This window comes from Larimichthys crocea, chromosome VI (assembly GCF_000972845.2).
Source record: "Larimichthys crocea isolate SSNF chromosome VI, L_crocea_2.0, whole genome shotgun sequence".
Taxonomy (NCBI): domain Eukaryota; kingdom Metazoa; phylum Chordata; class Actinopteri; family Sciaenidae; genus Larimichthys; species Larimichthys crocea.
This window is the reverse complement of record NC_040016.1, coordinates 25,880,788-25,902,248: the sequence shown is the minus strand read 5'-3', so window position 1 is coordinate 25,902,248 and position 21,461 is coordinate 25,880,788. Positions and strand designations below refer to the sequence as shown.

General features: G+C 44.6%; 1 protein-coding gene across 1 annotated transcript in view; it reads left to right on the top strand.

Moving 5' to 3' along the window:
* The window catches only part of grm7 (glutamate metabotropic receptor 7), an 86,302-nt gene that overhangs the window by 42,165 nt on the left and 22,676 nt on the right, over positions 1-21,461 (top strand). The window contains 5 exon segments of the mRNA XM_027278929.1: positions 2,553-2,769; positions 13,647-13,782; positions 14,448-14,602; positions 16,858-16,995; positions 18,807-19,007. Coding sequence (XP_027134730.1) covers positions 2,553-2,769; positions 13,647-13,782; positions 14,448-14,602; positions 16,858-16,995; positions 18,807-19,007 — 847 coding nt within the window.

The window sequence follows — 21,461 nt, the reverse complement described above, 5'->3', positions numbered from 1 at the left end:
GTTCTTTGTCTCGTTATCTTAAAGCACTGCTCGGTGATTATCGTTCAACGTCAGACGTCACGTCACTCGTAGCTACGGAGACAGAGCAGCGAAGAAACAGAGGACGCAGCGAGCAGCTGAAATATTCACAAATACAACCTGAGAAACAGACTGAACCAGAACAGCCTGGGAAATATAGAAGACTGCAACATGCAGCGGCAACACGAGCAACATTAGAGGCAACACGAGCAACATGTAGAGGCAACACGAGCAACACGAGCACACAGCACGAGGCAACAGCACTGCAGCGCACGGAGCAACGTGACTGTTTCTAAAGAAGCAGATATCTGTCATGTTTTAAGATGAACTTTTTATAAGAAACAAACTGTTTGAGGTTAAAGAATAAAGATTATATTATAATTAATATTAATTATAATAATAATCTTTATATAATAATAATAAAAAGATTATTATTATAATAAAAATGTTATTTGTCAGAATTTGTTTGTAGATCATTTTGATTAAAATAACGTGATAAAATCGTTTCGAGTCGTGAGTCGAGTATCGATGTTACATCTATTCTATGGGTTGTACGGATCAAGTAGCGGGCTACCGGTGCTCTCTCTTCCTCCCCCCCCTCTCTCCGACTCTTCCTATCCTCTCCGTCCTCTCTCTCCCTCCGCCTCTTTCTCCTCCGCCTCTCCTCTCTCCTCTCTCCTCCTCCTCCTCTCTCCCTCCTCCTCCCTCTCTCTCCTCCTCCCTTTCTCCTCCTCTCCCTCTCCTCTCCCTCCCTCCTCCTCCTTCCTCCTCCTCTCCTCCTCCTCCTCCTCCTCCTCCTCCTCCTCCGTCTGGGATCACTCTGTCTCCGTCGTGTTTTATTGAAGCTTCTGAGGTGCTGCCTTTAACAGAAGAGAGAGGGATGAGCAAGACATGAGTACCCTATCAGAGGAGGGAGGAGGAGGAGGGAGAGGAGAGGAGGGAGGAGGAGGAGGAGGAGGAGAGGAGAAGGGAGAGGAGGGAAGAGGAGGGGAGAGGAAGAGGAGTGTCAGATTAATTAGGCAAATCAAAGAAGCGAGGAGTCTTCAATCAAAGATTTAAATATAAAGAACTCTTCAAAATAAAAGTTGAACTTCAGAAAAACTTGAAAGTCAAACTTTAATTAAACTAATTTAGCTGAACCAGGCTCATTAATATTCATAATTCATCACCGAGAGGGAACCACACACCTAGATCAGTGTCGGCTGCAGGTCAAACATGTAATCTATTACTTCCTGATCTGCAGATTACTCATTAATAATCAATAATTGTTGTCGTCTGAGAGCTCATTGGTTCATAACCTTCGTATCAAACAGAATTCCTGTGGACCGGTTCTGGTCTTGACAGGGTTTGGATCACGTCCTCCCACTTCAGTCTGGTCTGTCTCACTTCTGAGGTGTGTGTGTGTGTGTGTGTGTGTGTGTGTGTGTGTGTGTGTTGTGCAGCAGTTGATGGTCCAGGTTTGATTGTTTTCGTCCGTAGGCTCGACCTAGATTCAGCACAAAGCACCACAACTGTGTGTGTGTGTGTGTGTGTGTGTGTGTGTGTGTGTGTGTGTGATGACCTAGCGTCTGCCCTGCCACCTTCTGACCTGTGGACTGGTTTCAGTTCTCGGGCTCAAACACGATGCTGCTGAAAATGCTGACCACAAGTCTCTGTGACGTCCCGCGACTGTCTAAAATGGACGTGTCTCCGTGACGTCCGCAGACTGTCTAAAACCTGGACGTGTCTCTGTGGCGTCCCCAGCAGACTGTCTAAAAACCTGGACGTAGTCTCCGTGACGTCCCCGCCGACGGTCTAAAACCTGGACGTAGTCTCCGTACGTCCCCGCAGACTGTCTAAAACCTGGACGTTGTCTCCGTGACGTCCCCCGCATAGACTGTCTAAAACCTGGACGTAGTCTCTGTGAGTCCCCGCAGACTGTCTAAACATGGACGTAGTCTCCGTGACGTTTCCGCAGACTGTCTAAAACCTGGACGTAGTCTCTGTGACGTCCCCGCAGACTGTCTAAAACCTGGACGTAGTCTCCGTGACGTCCCCGCAGACTGTCTAAAACCTGGACGTAGTCTCCGTGACGTCCCCGCAGACTGTCTAAAACCTGGACGTAGTCTCTGTGACGTCCATCAGACTGGCAGCAGTTCAGAGGTGTAATGAGCAGAAGTATCTCATGGTGGATTTAAAACTTTCAGACTTTCTCAGATGGGTTTAAATTGTCGACCTCGGCGGACAGAGATGAAATAATCCTGGACCTCTCTCAGACTTTCTGTAATTAGCATGAACACCTTTAACTCTGTCAAACTCATTTTCCTGCAAACGTCTCACATCGATCAGACGTTAGCTTCTCCATCCTGGTCACCAGAGACCTGAAAATGAAGTTTCTCCTCTTTTAATTGTTTCAGGGAAAATAAGAAACTTTACAAACTAACAAGTTAAAGACAGAAAATGGTTTGAACTAAAACAGTTCAGACTGAGAATATACATGATGATAGAGTCATAAATGTCGATCACTGTTCTCACCGTCGTTCTCTTTCCTGCAGATCCCTCAGATCAGCTACGCCTCCACCGCCCCAGAGCTGAGCGATGACCGGCGGTACGACTTCTTCTCTCGGGTCGTCCCTCCAGACAGTTTCCAGGCTCAGGCCATGGTGGACATCGTCAAGGCCATGGGGTGGAACTACGTCTCCACGGTGGCCTCAGAGGGCAGCTACGGGGAGAAGGGGGTGGACGCCTTCATGCAGCTCTCCAGAGAAGCAGGTACGACTTTTCTAAGTTCTTCGATACGATCCGTGAACAGCTCGTCAGCTTGTTGAGGTTGAATTTTGTTGCACGGTTTCTTTATGAAGGTCTCCAATGTGATGGGCTCATCTGTAACCAGCTAAAGATCTCTAATAGTGTAGCTCAGGGTTCTGTCATAGGTCCGATGTTGTCCTGTTTATAGTTACAGATATAACTGTACAACAGTTTAGGTCAAACCGGTGCCAAAGTTCATCTCTGTTATGAGAATTTTCATCAATCAAATGACCCTTCAGTAATTATTCTTGTGTTTAACAGTGCAACACCAAAAGGGGTTACAGAGAAAAGGCTCCCTGAGGAGTTCTTATACTCTCTGTCTCAGACACCTCCCCATAGATACAGAGAGCATCACATCTTCTTAGTTTGCTTAATCATTAGTCAACATTTCCCCAAACTAAAGGTCACCTCTCTGACCTGTCCCTGACCCTCGTTCTGTTCTGGACTTCTTCTGTTTATACCGTACCCTGCCAGCCTTAGCATCAAAGTCATATCAGAGAAGTGAAAACAGAACATGTGAGGAGGAACTCACGTACACATTGTATGATTTAAAACATCTGATATCAGTAGAAACCCATAATCTCTATGCTGATGATACAGTAAAATATTGTGCTGGTTCCTGCAGAAACTTTAAGATGGTTTAATTGCTGATAAAATAAAAGTTTCCTCACGTGAACACTTTGGATCTTCTTATGACTAAAGAAGTTAGAAGTTGGCTCTTGTTATAAATATCCTCATATCTGTCGTCTAGTCGTGTTTCTTTTCCGGTCTCGGTTCTTGATGACGTTGATCTGTTGTCGGGTTGAACATCTCTGACCCTTCGTCAGCTCAGTCATTGGTTATTTTTATTCTTCTGTGCTTCTCCTGTGGTTCTTCTGAGTTTCTCCTGTGGTTCTTTAGTGCTTCTCCTGTGGTTCTTCTGAGTTTCTCCTGTGGTTCTTCTGTGGTTCTTTAGTGCTTCTCCTGTGGTTCTTCTGAGTTTTCCTGTGTTTCTTTAGTGCTTCTCTTGTGGTTCTTCTGAGTTTTCCTGTGGTTCTTTAGTGCTTCTCCTGTGGTTCTTCTGAGTTTCTCCTGTGGTTCTTCTGTGGTTCTTTAGTGCTTCTCCTGTGGTTCTTCAATGGTTGTCCTGAGGTTCTTCAGAGGTTCTCCTGCGGTTCTCCTAAGGTTCTCCTAAGGTTCTTCTGTTGTTCTGTACCTGAAGGAAGTTAAATAAAAATGTTGTCGATAACTCTGTTCATGTTCTTGTTTTTCAAAGAACCATTTATTCTGATGAATTATTTAAGAACTATTTAGGTTCTTTACTGAACCAGTTTTGTTCACAAAGAACTTGAAATGGTTCCTTAAAGAACCAAAGTTCTTTGGAGCACCATTTAGAACCGTTTTTGATGGCACCATAGTTCTTTAAAGAAAATCTTTGGTTTTTCCATGACATCACTTGGGAGTGATGTCATGTTCCAGTTAGAACCTTTATATTATTGTGAGTGGACCCTGAAGTGGACCGGTCCAGCGTGTTTCTAAATGTGGAAGTAAAACATGTTTATATCCATGAAACAGACGAGCTGTGAACTGTGGTGCTCGTTGACTTCACACCGATGTTGATTGTTCTCTGAATAATCTCAGTGACATTTACAGAAATCTGATGACTCTTTACAACTCAGCGCTTCGGATGCATCCTGACATTTCTGAGCTCGAGTTTTTGGAGGATTGTTAAAGGACACAGCGCCACCAGGGTGAACACGGGGCGTCCACGAAGTCCTCGAACTGAACTAAACCAGTTTATTCACACAGACGAGATCATCGATCTGTGGAGGACAAAATGATTCTCTCAGTTCAACGTCACTTCGACCGGTTCAGTTTGAAAGAAACACTTCTGTATTTTCAAAGATAAAGACCAAAGACTGTCTAAAACCTGGATGTAGTCTCTGAGACATCCACAGACTGTCTAAAACCTGGATTTAGTCTCTGAGACATCCACAGACTGTCTAAAACCTGGATGTAGTCTCTGAGACTGTCCAAGAGGACAGGCTGAGCTCCACAGATGAACGATCAGTGAATTATTTATTATGTTGGTTGTTCAGATCAGATCAGTCTTGAAGACGTGGTCCGCCTCCCTCATTAACCATTCATCTGATACAGCTCTGTGTGTTTGTGCTCGGCTCTTTGAGGTTATCTGCAGATTCTGGACTAATCCACCATGTATTGATTTCAGGAGGTTCAGTCCACCGACACACACACCGCTAATGTAATTAGACGGCGTTTGTTTCCAGCGGGGCGTTGAAGATACGGGAGGAGACATCCACAGTGATTAGTCAGCCGGGCGGAGACTGATTAGAGTTTGTGTCTTATCTAAAGTTTCTCTGAGAACTGTCAAACAAACTCACCACACAGAGCCAAAGAAGTCCCATGATGCATTGTGGTACGTCACATTTAGGTCGCTGTCATAGTGCAGACATCAGAAAAACTGTAAGGAAATAAAAAGTACCTTCAGAGAGTCCGAGAAGCTGAGGGAAGTTTGAAAATCTGCCGTTCTTTTTGTCTCAAATATATCTGTAAACGCACAGAGTGCTCTACAAATGTTCCTTGATTTGCAATCCACAAATACAAATTTCTAATCGGTAACTTGTATTTTGGTTTTTACAAATACACGTGTATTTGTAAATATATAATTTCCCATTTGTAAAACTGAAAATTCTGTTTGTGAAGCGTGCTTCAGCATTTGTGGATCACCATTCACACACACGCATCTTTTTCCTCAGTGACGGATTTCTGAGACGTTCTTGTCGGATCCAACAGATCCACAAACAAATATTCGTGATTCACAAACGGCCCGCCATCCACACCACTAGGTGGCAGTGATGTTCTGTGTGTATATTGAACGTTCTGGCCGTAAAAACAACATTTCAAGATACATCTGCATTGTTTGAGGACATTTCTAGCGAGAATTGTGCGTTTTACTTTCTAAATCTATGTTGAATTAAAGCAAATTGTGTTTTATTCCTCTAGCGATAATTTATCCGACTGCTTAGTCACGTCATGGTTGCCATAACAACGGCGGCGGAGAGCACGGATCTATTACATCCGTGTTCTGGATGTAATAGGGTTAGGGTTAGGCTGAATAGTGTAGCAGTTAAATACAGAGCTCATCACGGCCGATCAGCCTCAAAGATTTAGACCACCGCCGTCTTCATCTGTGAGGCTAAATTTAGACTTTAGCGTGCAGGTTAGCCGAGCGGCTCCGAGCAGTTTGCATGTTTGCAGCCCGGCTGAGCGCGTGCAGGCCGGTCCTGTTAAATGGACCGACCCAGCTGGTGACACGGCGGCTCTGGGTGACTTCCATTAACACGTCAGTTTCAGCATCCAACAGCTTGTTGTTGAAGCTAACGTGACTAGCTCAAGGCCAGACGGTCACAGAGAGGTTTGAGCTGATGTCACGGGACGCTCCTGCTCTGAAGCTTCAGCCTGGACGACTCATTTTAATGATGTAGTTAACGTTAGCTCTTTACTTCTGTTGATCTAGTTTCAGCCTGAAAAACTGCATCCGTTAAAATCTTTGTGATAATCCAAACAGCAAACCAGCTGTGACCTTCAGAGTCTCTCGTGTCTCGTCTCAGAGGTTTCTTCAGGTCTAATATGATACATATGAATTATATATAAAATCTATGAATGTTTAATATATGGAGACGTGCCGCCTCTCATCCAAGAGCGTTCCTCTCTGACCTGGACAACGGAGAACTTTCAGAGGAGTCTGAAGAGATCCTCGAAGGTGACTCACTTCAGTCTCCATGAACTCATATTCATGTTTTCTCGTGGTTTCTCTCTACTGATACGTATCAATCTGTTGGTGCAGCAGTAAGTGCTGTGACAGTTCTTAGAGGGACAGGTGTATCATGTCCAGCTGTTGGTAGTGTTGTAGAGGAGGTCCTCTCTGAAGAGCTGGAGGTCTTCAGGAGGTCTGTGAAGGTAGAGAGGGACGCCCCTGATCTGTAGGAACTGGTAGGACGTTCCACCAACGGGGAACAACGGACAGAAAAGTTTGGACTGTCCTGAGCACGGATGGCAGAGCCAGGAGGAGGGAACATCTGTCTGTATGAGGACGTTCAAGAACCGAGACTCTGAATGTAACGTGGGCTGCTGCAGGTAGACGGTGGAGCTCTATGAGCAGCAGGGGAACATGGAGAGCTTCTGGAGGACAGACGTGATGAAAACATTTATCTGGATGAGGTGGACGGAGCTGCTGGTTTTACTGGTCGTCTGCCTCCCGGTACTCGTTTCTTCTCCTCATTCATCATCTCTAATGAGGCGAAACCTTCTCTGAGGCCTCGCACACAGAAATATCTCCCCCGAGCTTCGCCCTTACGGAGTCCTCCACCCTTCATGTATGATGCATCGCCCCCGAGCCTCATGGGAAATCAGTGCTGACAATGGACACAAATTGTCTGTTATCCGTCGGATATATAAAAACAACCCACGTAATCCCATAAACCCCATTAACCAAAGCTCCTCCTCATGCTATTTTCCCATAAAAATCTGATTTTAAGACCGTAATAAAACACAGAAACAATCTGTGAACTAAAAGTTTGACTTGATCTGATTGGTTGAACACAGGTCTGCAGCTAATGTTTATTATTCATTTATTTGTCCATTATTTTCTCAATTAATGTCCTGTGTAAAAAACTAAAGTAAAGATGATTTAGCTCAATGTCTACACTTTATGTAAACATTTCATTTTGTTGATAAATGATTGAAACAATTTTAAAATAGATTTTTCTGTCAGTGTGACGTTCAAGTTCAAGTTCAGAGCTAAAACAGAAGTTTTCATTTCATGATTAGTTTAAGCCACATTAGTTTTAAGAAGAGGCCTGACCACAGCATGTTTAAAGGCAGCTGGGACAGTTCCTGATCTAAGGCAGGAGTTGATAAAAACCAGGAGACTGGGCCCCAAAGTGTTAAGAACCATTTTCAGTTGTAGTTGGAGGAGAGTTCAGGCTGGATGATTTTCCAGAGGAATTGTCTTGTGTTGTTTCTCGATGTTAATGCAGACGCCTTGTTTGTTTGTTTGTTTGTCATTGACTCACAAACCTGATGAAACGTTACGGGCTGACCTCGCTGTCACCAGGTCGTCATGCTGGATAATATCTGTGATATAAAGGAGGCTGTAGTTATTCCTGTGTGTGCTGACAGATAAAATGTGAAACTTTCATTTGGAAATATTCCTCACGGGACGCGGAGGCGGCAGAGGTTCAGTGTTGTGTTCACAGACAGTTGGGATTTCCAGCTGCTAACATGTGTAATGTTTGCGGTCCCGTGTGACAGATGCAGGTTTCAATCTCTTTGATAGAAACTAATAATAACTGTGAAGTCTCCGCGGTCACATGCTGAGCGGATGATTATTAATGAAACAAAGACAACAGGAACTCACTGAGGCATACGTTTACTAAAGTTTATAACCTCAGCATCAGGAGAAATAACAAACTAAATATAACGCACAAAGAAAATGAAATGTTAAACATGCTGCAAACTTCAGGGTCACGTCAGACTTTAAAAAGACAAATCTGTTTTTCTAAAAGCATTCACGTCTTTTTAATAAACTGAAACACTTAAAACATAATAATTATAACACTAATGATAATTAATAAAAGTTTCCTCACCATTTCCTTTTACGTGTTCTCAGAGTGCCGGAAATCTTTAGTGTAGCAGGCAGCGCTTAGCTCCGTTAGCATGTAGCTCCGTTAGCTGTTAGCTCCGTTAACATTTAGCTCCATTAGCTTTTAGCTCCGTTAGCTTTTGGTTCTGTTAGCTTTTAGCTCCGTTAGCTTTTAGCTCCATTAACATTTAGCTCCGTTAACATTTAGCTCCATTAGCTTTTAGCTCCGTTAACATTTAGCTCCATTAGCTTTTAGCTCCGTTAGCTTTTGGTTCTGTTAGCTTTTAGCTCCGTTACCACTTACCTCCGTTAGCTTTGAGCTCCGTTAGCATTTTAGCTTCGTTAGCTTTTAGCTTCGTTAGCTTTTAGCTCCGTTAGCGTTTAGCTCCGTTAGCTGTTAGCTCTGTTAGCTTTTAGCTCTGTTAGCGTTTAGCTCCGTTAGCTTTTAGCTCCGTTAGCTTTTAGCTCCGTTAGCTTTTGGTTCTGTTAGCTTTTAGCTCCGTTACCACTTACCTCCGTTAGCTTTGAGCTCCGTTAGCATTTTAGCTTCGTTAGCTTTTAGCTTCGTTAGCTTTTAGCTCCGTTAGCGTTTAGCTCCGTTAGCTGTTAGCTCTGTTAGCTTTTAGCTCTGTTAGCGTTTAGCTCCGTTAGCTTTTAGCTCCGTTAGCTTTTAGCTCCGTTAGCTTTTGGTTCTGTTAGCTTTTAGCTCCGTTACCACTTACCTCCGTTAGCTTTGAGCTCCGTTAGCATTTTAGCTTCGTTAGCTTTTAGCTTCGTTAGGGTTAGGGTTAGGGTTAGGGTTAGCTCCGTTAGCGTTTAGCTCCGTTAGCTGTTAGCTCTGTAAGCTTTTAGCTCCGTTAGCGTTTAGCTCCGTTAGCTTTTAGCTCCGTTAGCTGTTAGCTCCGTTAGCGTTTAGCTCCGTTAGCATTTAGCTCCGTTAGCTGTTAGCTCCGTTACCGTTTAGCTCCGTTAGCTGTTAGCTCCGTTAGCTGTTAGCTCCGTTACCGTTTAGCTCCTTTAGCTTTTAGCTCCGTTAGCTTTTAGTTCCGTTAGCTTCTAGCTCCGTTAGTGTTTAGCTCCGTTAGCTCCGTTAGCGTTTAGCTCCGTTAGCGTTTAGCTCCGTTAGCGTTGGGTTTGACTAAAACAGCGCCGACGTGTTTTGGTTGAAGGATGAATGAACAGAAAGATGTGAAGAAATGTTAATATTATTTAACTATTAAGACGTGTTAATATGATTAATATAAACATTAATATGAACATTAACGTGTAACCTGACACCATGACGGGGAGGTAGAAACACGGACACGTTAAACTCTGACATAAATCTGTTTTATTTGACTTTACTGGAGTTTAATCGTCCGTCTGAAGGCTCCCGAGCAGTAACAGTCCCTGGAGCTCGGCTGACCCGGTGTGGTACTGTACAGCAGAGAGACTTATGAGGTTGTGATGAGCTCTTTTGGATCAGAACCGAGCACCAGAGCTCGTTCTGACCGTTCACCGTGACGACAGCCGGCCGCCGCCTCACGCCTCGACCTTGCAAGTTTTCACACTGACTGCCATGACTCATAACTCCAACAGTCGGAGGATGGCGGGAACGAGGACATAACTCACACACACACTCACACACACACACTCACATAGAGGTGGACTTAGTTTAAGTGAAGAATGATCACCTGGATCAATATTTAGTCTCCGTAACACCGATAAATTCTCTGCTTGGCGAGCGCCGGCGTCGTTAGCAGACTCGAGGCAGGAAGTGGCTTCATGATGAACGTCCTGTTCAGCTGCTGGTTGACAGACGTGAGCTTCAGAGGACGGTAAAGAGGGTCACATGGACGGTAAAGAGGGTCACGTAGACGGTCAAGAGGGTCACGTGGACGGTAAAGAGGGTCACATGGACGGTAAAGAGGGTCACGTGGACGGTAAAGAGGGTCACGTGGACGGTAAAGAGGGTCACGTGGACGGTAAAGAGGGTCACGTGGACGGTAAAGAGGGTCACGTGGACGGTAAAGAGGGTCACGTGGACGGTAAAGAGGGTCACGTGGACGGTAAAGAGGGTCACGTGGACGGTAAAGAGGGTCACGTGGACGGTAAAGAGGGTCACGTGGACGGTAAAGAGGGTCACGTGGACGGTAAAGAGGGTCACGTGGACGGTAAAGAGGGTCACGTGGACGGTAAAGAGGGTCACGTGGACGGTAAAGAGGGTCACGTGGACGGTAAAGAGGGTCACGTGGACGGTAAAGAGGGTCACGTGGACGGTAAAGAGGGTCACGTGGACGGTAAAGAGGGTCACGTGGACGGTAAAGAGGGTCACGTGGACGGTAAAGAGGGTCACGTGGACGGTAAAGAGGGTCACGTGGACGGTAAAGAGGGTCACGTGGACGGTAAAGAGGGTCACGTGGACGGTAAAGAGGGTCACGTGGACGGTAAAGAGGGTCACGTGGACGGTAAAGAGGGTCACGTGGACGGTAAAGAGGGTCACGTGGACGGTAAAGAGGGTCACGTGGACGGTAAAGAGGGTCACGTGGACGGTAAAGAGGGTCACGTGGACGGTAAAGAGGGTCACGTGGACGGTAAAGAGGGTCAAGTGGACGGTAAAGAGGGTCACGTGGACGGTAAAGAGGGTCAAGTGGACGGTAAAGAGGGTCACGTGGACGGTAAAGAGGGTCAAGTGGACGGTCAAGAGGGTCACGTGGACGGTAAAGAGAGTCACGTGGACGGTAAAGAGGGTCACGTGGATGACTGTTTATTTGTGTCAGTGTTGAGTGTCAACGTTTAATGTAAATCAGAATGTTTACAGTAATAATATAAAATCATAAATGTACGTCAGTGTCACAAAGAACCAGATCCATGTTAACTCAACAGATGTTTCACATTAAAAGTATTTCCATTATTAGTATGCTTTTAATGTGAAAATTCTAAAGGAAGCCTGATCCGGCTGCTGAGTCCGGTTCTGTTTGCTGAGCCTGGTTCTGTTGTTAAATGAAGACGTGTTTTATGTACATTTTTTGAATATATGAAGTAGTGTGAGTATCTGTGGATTGAGATGTTGTTGTTGAGATGTTTTTTTTTTTGTTTGGCTGGTGCTGACCCGTCCACAGGTTGTAGCTCAGCTCCCTGTTGGTCCTCCTGTCAACTGACTCTGGATCAGAACCTCACAGAACCCAAACCAGCAGCCGTGTTTCACGCCGACTCGCCATCGTCTCGCACAAGCTTCATTTTTTAAAATTCTGTCAGCATTCAAAGATAATTCAGAGAAAGGCTTTCATATGTCCTGCAGACGTGGATATGATTTAGTCCTGACGCGGAGAAAATAAACGTCTATAGATACTGTATAAATATGAGATGTGGGCTTATTGACCACTGCATAATGCAGATGTTTTATTCATTGGGCCTCCACACATTTGATGTAGCACACTTCACTTTCTCAATTGAATCTGAGGAGTCGTGCTGATATATATTTATAACTAATATCCCATCTCCTCTGTCCTTGAAGCCAAATGAGCGACTGCACACGTGCATCAATCAGTCTCATCAATATAATCAAATATGTCGAGTGTGAAACCTCAGAAACTTGATGAGTCTGCTGTGATCGTGTACAGGCGCTGTGATGAATATAGAGCTCTATGGTCACGTTCAGCTGGTTCACTCTTTAGTGCTTTCATTGTGTCGAACATAGTGGCAGCTAACGAGGAGGTGGAGCTCAAACAGACAAAACATCAGCTACAAACACGACTGACAGTTTTTACAGCATCACGACTGAATCCAGTTTAAAACCACAAACATGAGTTCATCATTAATTAGAGTTTCCCTACATTTAAATATGCAAATGAGGTGTTATCTAAACAAACAAAGTGAAGTCAGACAAACATTCAATATGTGGATGAAGTTTAAATACAAACATGTCGTCTGTGAGAACAGCCGTGATGATGATGATAAAGATGAAGTACCTGGTGTGGCACACAGTTATTTTCCCAGAATGCTCTGAGGGCTCCTAAAGAAGCGTGATGAGGTGATACATCATCAGCCGCTGAAGAAGCTAATTAAGGAGGGTTGTCTATCAACATAATGTTTGTCTCCCACTTCACTGCGAGCCGCTCGCCTCGTAAATTTCTGTCTTTGCTGCATTAACAGATAAACTGTGTTCAGCACAGCCACACATTCACGAGCCAATCACAGGCTGTAAAACTGAAACTGCAGACCAATGAAATCTTCAGCAGTGACGGGAAAAAATATATATATATATTATATATATATATATTATATATATATATATATTATATATATATATATAATATATTATAGATATATATAGTACATACAGACACACACGTGTAGTACACAAAACACACGTGTGGGCCTGTCTGTACGGTAATGACGAGGTCGATGTTCTGAAGCGGATCTTTGACATCATCTCTGATCTGATTTGTGATTCTGGACGGTCGACGCTCTCTCGCCATCCTTGCCGACCTCGCCTCGATGGCGGCGTCCGCTCTGAAATACCAAACTCTTTGTGCAAAGTCCTCACGACACTTTCCACAATATCCACACGAGTCAAATGTCAGGAGAGGACGGAGGCGTCTCCAGAGCGTTTGTGAGGCGGTCTGCAGTTTATAGTCCAGATTTAATAACGAACAGTGAAGGGACGTTTTCATGTCTGTCGCCTCATGAAGGTTGAACACGTTCATGTTCTCCAGAGGAACTTCAGCATGAGACATGAAAGCCTCTGCTGTTCGGAAAGTTTGAACTCATTCTGTTAATTATGATCTTTAATGACGTGATGAGTTTATTTTCTGCACAACGCCCTCGATAGAGCAAAGGAGCTTAAACACTTAAAGATCCAGCCGGGTGAGGGGAGGGGCATGCAATCGACAGGTACTCCACTAGACACCTCTAAAGCTGCATTCAGTTCAAATAATTCAACTTTTTTATCCACGACAGGAAACAGACAGTGAATAACAGTGTTTAGAGTGAACGTAACATGGTTTAAATCACAGATTTCTGTTTGCAGACGTTGTCATAAGATGGCTGCTGCAGAGAGTTGGTCGGTCTTCACATGGAGCCCAGAAAAGTAAAGCGACATTTCTGAAAGCAGTTCTGGTTCTGCCTGGTTCGGCTTTGTTCTGCCTGGTTCTGTGTGCAGTGGGTTGTGGCGGCACAGAATCATTAACGTGTGGTTTGTTTGGTGTTTCTTCAGGTGGAATCTGTATCGCTCAGTCTCTGAAGATCCCTCACGACCACAAACCCTCCGACTTTGATAAAATCATCCGTCTGCTGTTGGACACTCGCTACGCCAGGGCTGTCATCCTGTTCGCCTCTGATGAGGACATCAGGTGGACAAACACTTCATCCAATCAAACACTGCTCACTGACATCGCTCGCTTTAAAGTGACCTGACCAAAAACCAGGGACCGAGGAGCTGTCACTGTCTGGTGTCTTTAAAGAGGACGTAGATCCATATAAACACTTTAGTTTCCTGTCACGCTTCAAAATAAAGCACTGAAAATATAATAGAGTACACTTTATTTTTTAATGTTTAGTGAGTCAGTGTTATGAAACAAACCGAGGAGTGCTACATTATTCGGCTACTCACGAGGTAAATCAATATTTTGTCTTAGATTATTGATTTAAAGATGAGTTCAATGATTTTAAAGAGGATTTCATTGATTTTACAATCAGGACTACTTCCATAGAAACAGTTTGTTATACAGGAACTACAGACTGTAGAAGGTCTGTCACACGGCTACTCACGAGGTAAATCAATATTTTGTGTCAAATTATCGATTTAAAGATGATTTATAGGCTTCAGAGTCTCTGACAGAAGTATTTCCATAATTATACTTACGTTACACGACATAGATTGCAGTAATTGATCAGAGCATTCAGTAAAGCTGTGTACTAACCACATATCAGTCACTCATATAAAATCACTTTAAATCACTAAAAACGACCAATCTCAGACATACGTGACTCCGTGATGCTGTGTGTTTGAATCCAGGGGGATCCTGAACGCCAGTAAGCGAGCGGACCAGGTCGGTCACTTCCTGTGGATCGGTTCGGACAGCTGGGGGGCCAAAAACAGTCCGATCCACCAGCTGGAGGACGCCGCCATCGGAGCCGTCACCATCCTGCCAAAGAGAGCCACCATCAGTGGTATGTCGATTTCACGTGTCCGTGATGTTTGGTTGTGTTTGGATGTTTGTGTGATCATGAAGCATCATCAAACGTTTCTTCATTTATACAGATAAATGAACATTCATGACGCCGTGACGTCAACAGTTTCCTCCTGTTCCCAGTCTTTATGCTAAGCTAAGCGGCCTCTGACATTGTGAAGTGATGTGATGACTCCGGTCGTGTTCTGATGTTCTCAGACCTTCTTCAGCCTGTCATGATGAATGTTGATGAATTAGAGTTTAATCAAACTTCCCATCGTCCTCGGCAGGTTAATCTGGTCGTGACTCTCATCATGAAGCCAAACTCACCTCCCTCCTGATTAAATGGCTCTGTCGCCCTCATACAGGAGCTCTCAGCCCGCCCGTCACGGCCTGGTATCCTCTCGTACCGTCGTTATGCCCAGAAAATGTCCATTTCCATAAATCATTTGTCAGAAAGGAGAGGCTGAAGGTATCAGACGGCGTTTATCGGGCCCTGAAGGCAGATCCAAGGTGATACCGGCAGAACTCTTTAGTGTTTCTGAAGTCTGAAATGTGTTTTCCAGTCCAGAGATGTCAGGACCGGATGTTGGCGATGAGATTAACGAGGCGTGTGTGCACGAGCATTTTAGATGGAATCAGACGATTCGTGTTTGTCTGTCAACAGACATGAACATCCATGAACGTTTCTCTAACATGAAGAAAACGTTTGTTGTTCTGTTTCCTCTGATCATCTTAACACCATCGCTGGGCGCCATCTCGCCGCCGTCTCGCCGCCCTGTGTGGCTGTTTCCTGTCGCTGAGCTGAGATGCTTTCTGGCAGCCTGTCACTCCAGATGTTAGCTCTGAGGCCGAACGCTAATCTGACAAACGGCGAGGAGACGTTTACCCTCGTGATGAAGACGTGTCTTCACACCAGAGTTTGACTTCCTGTCTGTTTCTATCATCACTTCTTCCTGTGACATCATCGTCCACGACCACGACCACCAAAAACTTCATTTACTGACACAACAAAGACGTGACAGGACAACAGCCAGAGGTTCCTGATGGACAGTAAACTGCTGACAGCTGTAGCTGCTGTTAGCTCATGTTAGCTCAGTCTGTTAGCTGCTGTTAGCTCATGTTAGCTCAGTCTGTTAGCTGCTGTTAGCTCATATTAGCTCAGTTTGCTCATCATGTTTTGCTAATGTTAGCAAGCATTAAGCTAAGGCTAACCAGTGAAGCTGCATGTATCCGGCTAGCCAACAGAGTAACCTGAAGTAACCTCTAAGCTAATGTTGTGTGTTAGCAGAGCAGGGCTCAGCAGCTTCTACAGACCTAATGGCAGAGGAGAAGAGAGTGAAGAGGACGTTGACAGAGGAAGCCAAGAACAGATGAAGAACTGATCGCTCTGCAGCCTGAAGGAAACTGATTTAGAAACGTCTTCATGATCAGTCTTCAGTGTACCAGAGTGAACATGAGGAAACATGGAGACTCAACAGTGATTCCACCTGGATGAAGCTCAGGGCTCAAACTCTGTTTGATCTTCATGTGAAGCTCTGATGGGACGTAGCCTAGTTTATGGAGAATAATGTGAGCTGTGCTGAGGAGACGCTGCACACCGACACGTCAACATCATCACAATACAATAATGATAATAATAATGCAGCTAGCGCTATGAGCTAGCATCAGTGTGAACACAGCCGGACTGAACCCAACCCAGCAACAGAACCTCTGAACCAACAGTGTCCAGTCTAACAGTGAACACAGCGACAGAACCTCTGAACCGGCAGTGTCCAGTCTAACAGTGAACACAGCAGCTGGGTTTGGCTCCTGGCATCCCGGGCTGAGTCAGTTCAGTTAGCTACATGGTCTGTAGAAGTCTGTAAATCACCTTGGTACTGTCACGTTATTCCCTGTTGGTCTCAGGGGCTGTGCTTCAACCCGGTCCAGCTGCTGAGCCCGGTTCTGTTAGCATGCTAACAGCAGATTCAGTTATCAGCAGCTAATTAGCGGTTAGTTACTTTAGCATGTAGCTAAGCTAAAGCTAACTGTCCATCACATACAGACCTGGGTGAGTTGTGATCTGGTTTGATCTGGATTCAGCAGCTTCATGTTTGATGTGTCAGTTTGTATTAATTATTCATGAGCAGACAGAGATAGACGTCAGCTGTCTGTCCCTCTGTGATCACTAAAGACTGGATGTTCATCCTGGACACAGTCCGAGACTTCAGGCTTCAGCTCGTGGTTTAGTTGACCCTGCTCGTTGTGTTTCAGGCTTCGACGCGTACTTCATGTCACGGACTCTGGAGAACAACCGGAGGAACGTTTGGTTTGCCGAGTACTGGGAGGAGAACTTCAACTGTAAACTGATGAGCTCGTCCAAGAAGGACGACAGCAGCAGGAAGTGTACAGGTGAGTTCACCTGTTGTTAGCACCGTCAGCCTGCTGCTAGTATCATGTTATAATTTACACAGTCTTCCCCGACTTCATTAAATGTGTCTGTTTGTTTTAGGGTCAGTGACAAATAAGAGTTTGCATTATGAGCAGTTCAAACATGTTTTAATAAACTGTTTTGAAAGGTTGTATCAGGTTTGCAAAAATGTGTATTTTGTATTTCTGTTGGTTTCGTGTCAGTTCAAATAGCTTTTAACCACAACACAGGAGAAATATTAAGCATTTATTTCCACCTGTGTGTATGCAAGTTACTTCATTTAAATATATCACTTGAAAATAGATTTCATTAGGATTATTTTAAAATAAGATTTTATGTGTTTTTGCAATATAGAGCTGGACAAATGCTGTAAACATTTTCTAAATAACATTTGACAAATTATGCATAAACTATTAAAAATGTTATTACATTGCAATAGAGGATTACATCTTATTCCAACTGACACAAACCTGTACCTGGTTTGTGTCAGCTGGTGTAACCAGTATTTTTCATCGGACAATGTTGCTTTTACAGAAGTTAGTCAAGTTTGATGATCAGCTGTTGTGGGATGATTGTGTTGAATTCTGAACTGAAGTCAATGAACAGCATCCTGACATAAGAGTCTCTTTATTGTCCAGATGTGTGAGGGCTGGGTGGAGGGCTGGGTGGAGGGCGGTGGCATCCTCGGTCGAGTGATTTGACCGCTATGTGAACTGGAAGGTCTAAGGAGGGGGGAGCCCAGACTTGATGTGTTCGAAGCACTTCATAAATTGGGCTTTGAGGCATGTGGGGACAACCCCGGATACAGCGAGCTGTTGAAGATCTGTGAAGACATCTGCGAGTTCAACAACAAGAATTGGGTGTTTTCTATTGTTAATTAATTTAAGAATTAGTTTAGGAAACAAACAAAAAAACACGTGAACTCGTGTTTTCTGTTGTGAAAAGAAGAACATCTGACTTCAGTGAAGTTGTAGTGAGGGGTCTGGATGCGATGGACAGGGAGAATCGAGTGTTCATGGTGTGTGTGGTTTGAAATGTTTTATTCCTGTCCAGTCTGTCGGTGTGACAGAACAGAAGAGTTGTTTCCAGTCGTCTGTCATTTTTGATGACGTGAGTTCAAAGTTCACATCAGACTCAGAATAGAACAGGATGTCAGGTGAGGCCAGGTGAAGACGTTCTTCTCACCCAGCTGTTGCTTGCAGCTCACTTCCACCTGGATGACCTGTCCTTTCATATCTGACCAGAATGAACTTTCAGATCCTGCTGACAGTTGGTAGATGAAGGGAGAACACTTTTCTGTTCTCTGCGGTCTCGCTGATAATTTCTCACGTCCTGCTTTGATTCGGAACGCTCAGCTGTTGGAGTACTTTTAGTGTAATGATATTTTTACAGTTATTGTGAATTATGAATGTTTTCCTAAGCACACCTGACCACCCTAAACATGTCAAACTATCAGGGCTTCAGAGAGAGCCAACCTCCTTCTTGTTGGTTATTTAGGAAGTGGACTTGACAGACACAATTTCCCAGGTTAGTTATAATATTCAGAACAATGGTGTTCTATTTATTTTCTTCATTGTTAAACACAAATGTAGGATTATGCCAAACCAGTTGATGTTTTTTATTGTTTGTTTAAGTTTTTATGTCTTCAAAAAGAGAATTATTCAAGTAATCTGTGAGTTTATTTTCAAAGTATTTCAATGTAACTAAACCACAGGAACACAAAGACTGCGTCAGTCATTGACCACAGATTCAGCTCCGCTCAGTGACAACATGAACTCTGTCTGTGTCTCAGGTCAGGAGCGGATTGGCATCGACTCGAAGTACGAGCAGGAGGGGAAGGTCCAGTTTGTGATCGACGCCGTGTACGCGATGGCCCACGCCCTCCACAACATGCAGAGAGACCTCTGTCCTGACGTGTCCGGGATCTGCCCCGAGATGGACCTGGCCGGAGGGAAGAAACTACTCAAGTACATCCGCAGTGTCAGCTTCAACGGTGAGTGGACAGAGAGACAGACAGACAGACAGACAGACAGGTGGACAGACGGACGGACGGACGGACAAGTGGACAGACAGACAGACGGACGGACGGACAGACAGGTGGACAGACAGACAGACAGACAGGTGGACAGACGGACGGACGGACGGACAGACAGGTGGACAGACAGACGGACAGACAGACAGACAGGTGGACGGACAGACAGACGGACAGACAGACAGACAGACAGACAGACAGACAGACAGACAGACAGGTGGACAGACAGAAAGACAGACAGGTGGACAGACAGGTGGACAGGTGGACAGACAGGTGTTTTTTAGAGTCTGTCAGAGTCAGAGCAGCTTCAGAGGAAATAAAGTGTAGCACAGAGACTGATCATAAACGGTGCTGGTCATTAAACAGAGTCATAAACTGTGTTTGAAGGTCTGCAGCTCTTTACATCTATAACTGATCTTCATCATCACTGCACAGATACAGCTTCATGTTCTGCTAACAACCTGAGCTAACAGCAGCTAACAGACTGAGCTAACAGCAGCTAACAGACTGAGCTAACAGCAGCTAACAACCTGAGCTAACAGCAGCTAACAAACTGAGCTAACAGCAGCTAACAAACTGAGCTAACAGCAGCTAACAACCTGAGCTAACAGCAGCTAACAGACTGAGCTAACAGCAGCTAACAGCAGCTAACAAACTGAGCTAACAGCAGCTAACAGACTGAGCTAACAGCAGCTAACAGCAGCTAACAAACTGAGCTAACAGCAGCTAACAGACTGAGCTAACAGCAGCTAACAACCTGAGCTAACAGGCAGCTAAAAGACTGAGCTAACAGCAGCTAACAGCAGCTAAACAAACCTGAGCTAACAGCAGCTAACAGACTGAGCTAACAGACTGAGCTAACAAGCAGCTAACAAACTGAGCTAACAGGCAGCAACAGACTGAGCTAACAGCAGCTAACAGAGCCAGCTAACACCTGAGCTAACAGCAGCTAACAGAACGACTAACAGCAGCTAACAACGCTGAGCAACAGCAGCAACAGACTAGCTAACAGCAGCTAACAGACTGAGCTAACAGCAGCTAACAACCTGAGCTAACAGCAGCTGCAACAACCTGAGCGCAACAGCAGCTACAGACTGAGCTAACAGCAGCTAACAGTCATCTATGTTTTGGCTGTTAGCAAAGTTGTTGACTTGTTAGTTTTTGATGTAATCACTCTAATAATGATAAATAACCGTTATTATTGTAGTTTATAGTTTTAATAGATGAGACAGTTTATTCTTATCAGGTAATTAGTAAAGCTAACAATGCTAACGTGCCTGTTTGAGCCTCAACATTTCCTCTCTGAGATAACGAGTGAGATAATAATGAAGGATTGATTAAAGAAAGACGCTTTTGTGTGCTCGTCCCTCCTGAACAAACATGAGCCAAATATTGACAAACAGAATTCATCTGATCCGAGCTGAGCCGCCTGTGGCAGCCATTAACCTGAGCATTGATCCGAGCGCCGAGCCTCATGGCGGGAATTAATAATCCAGATCAGAGACACAGACACACTTTGAGACGTCAGAATCCAGCTGTTTGTTTGTGTCAGAATCCAGCTGTTTGTGTCAGAATCCAGCTGTTTGTTTGTGTCAGAATCCAGCTGTTTGTTTGTGTCTGAATCCAGCTTTGTGTGAATCCAGCTGTTTTTTGTGTCTGAATCCAGCTGTTTTGGTTTGTGGTTGAATCCAGCTGTTTGTGTCAGAATCCAGCTGTTTGTTTGTGTCAGAATCCAGCTGTTTGAGTCTGAATCCAGCTGGTTTGAGTCAGAATCCAGCTGTTTGTGTCTGAATCCAGCTGTTTGTTGAGTCTGAATCCAGCTGTTTGAGTCAGAATCCAGCTGTTTGTGTCTGAATCCAGCTGTTTGTTTGAGTCAGAATCCAGCTGTTTGTGTCAGAATCCAGCTGTTTGTTTGTGTCAGAATCCAGCTGTTTGAGTCAGAATCCAGCTGTTTGTGTCAGAATCCAGCTGTTTGTTTGAGTCAGAATCCAGCTGTTTGTGTCTGAATCCAGCTGTTTGTTTGTGTCAGAATCCAGCTGTTTGAGTCAGAATCCAGCTGTTTGAGTCTGAATCCAGCTGTTTGTGTCTGAATCCAGCTGTTTGTTTGTGTCAGAATCCAGCTGTTTGTGTCAGAATCCAGCTGTTTGTTTGTGTCAGAATCCAGCTGTTTGTCTGAATCCAGCTGTTTGTTTGAGTCAGAATCCAGCTGTTTTGAGTCAGATCCAGCTGTTTGAGTCTGAATCCAGCTGTTTGTCTGAATCCAGCTTTGTTTGTGTCAGAATCCAGCTGTTTGAGTCAGAATCCAGCTGTTTGAGTCAGAATCCAGCTGTTTGAGTCTGAATCCAGCTGTTTGAGTCAGAATCCAGCTGTTTGTGTCTGAATCCAGCTGTTTGTTTGAGTCAGAATCCAGCTGTT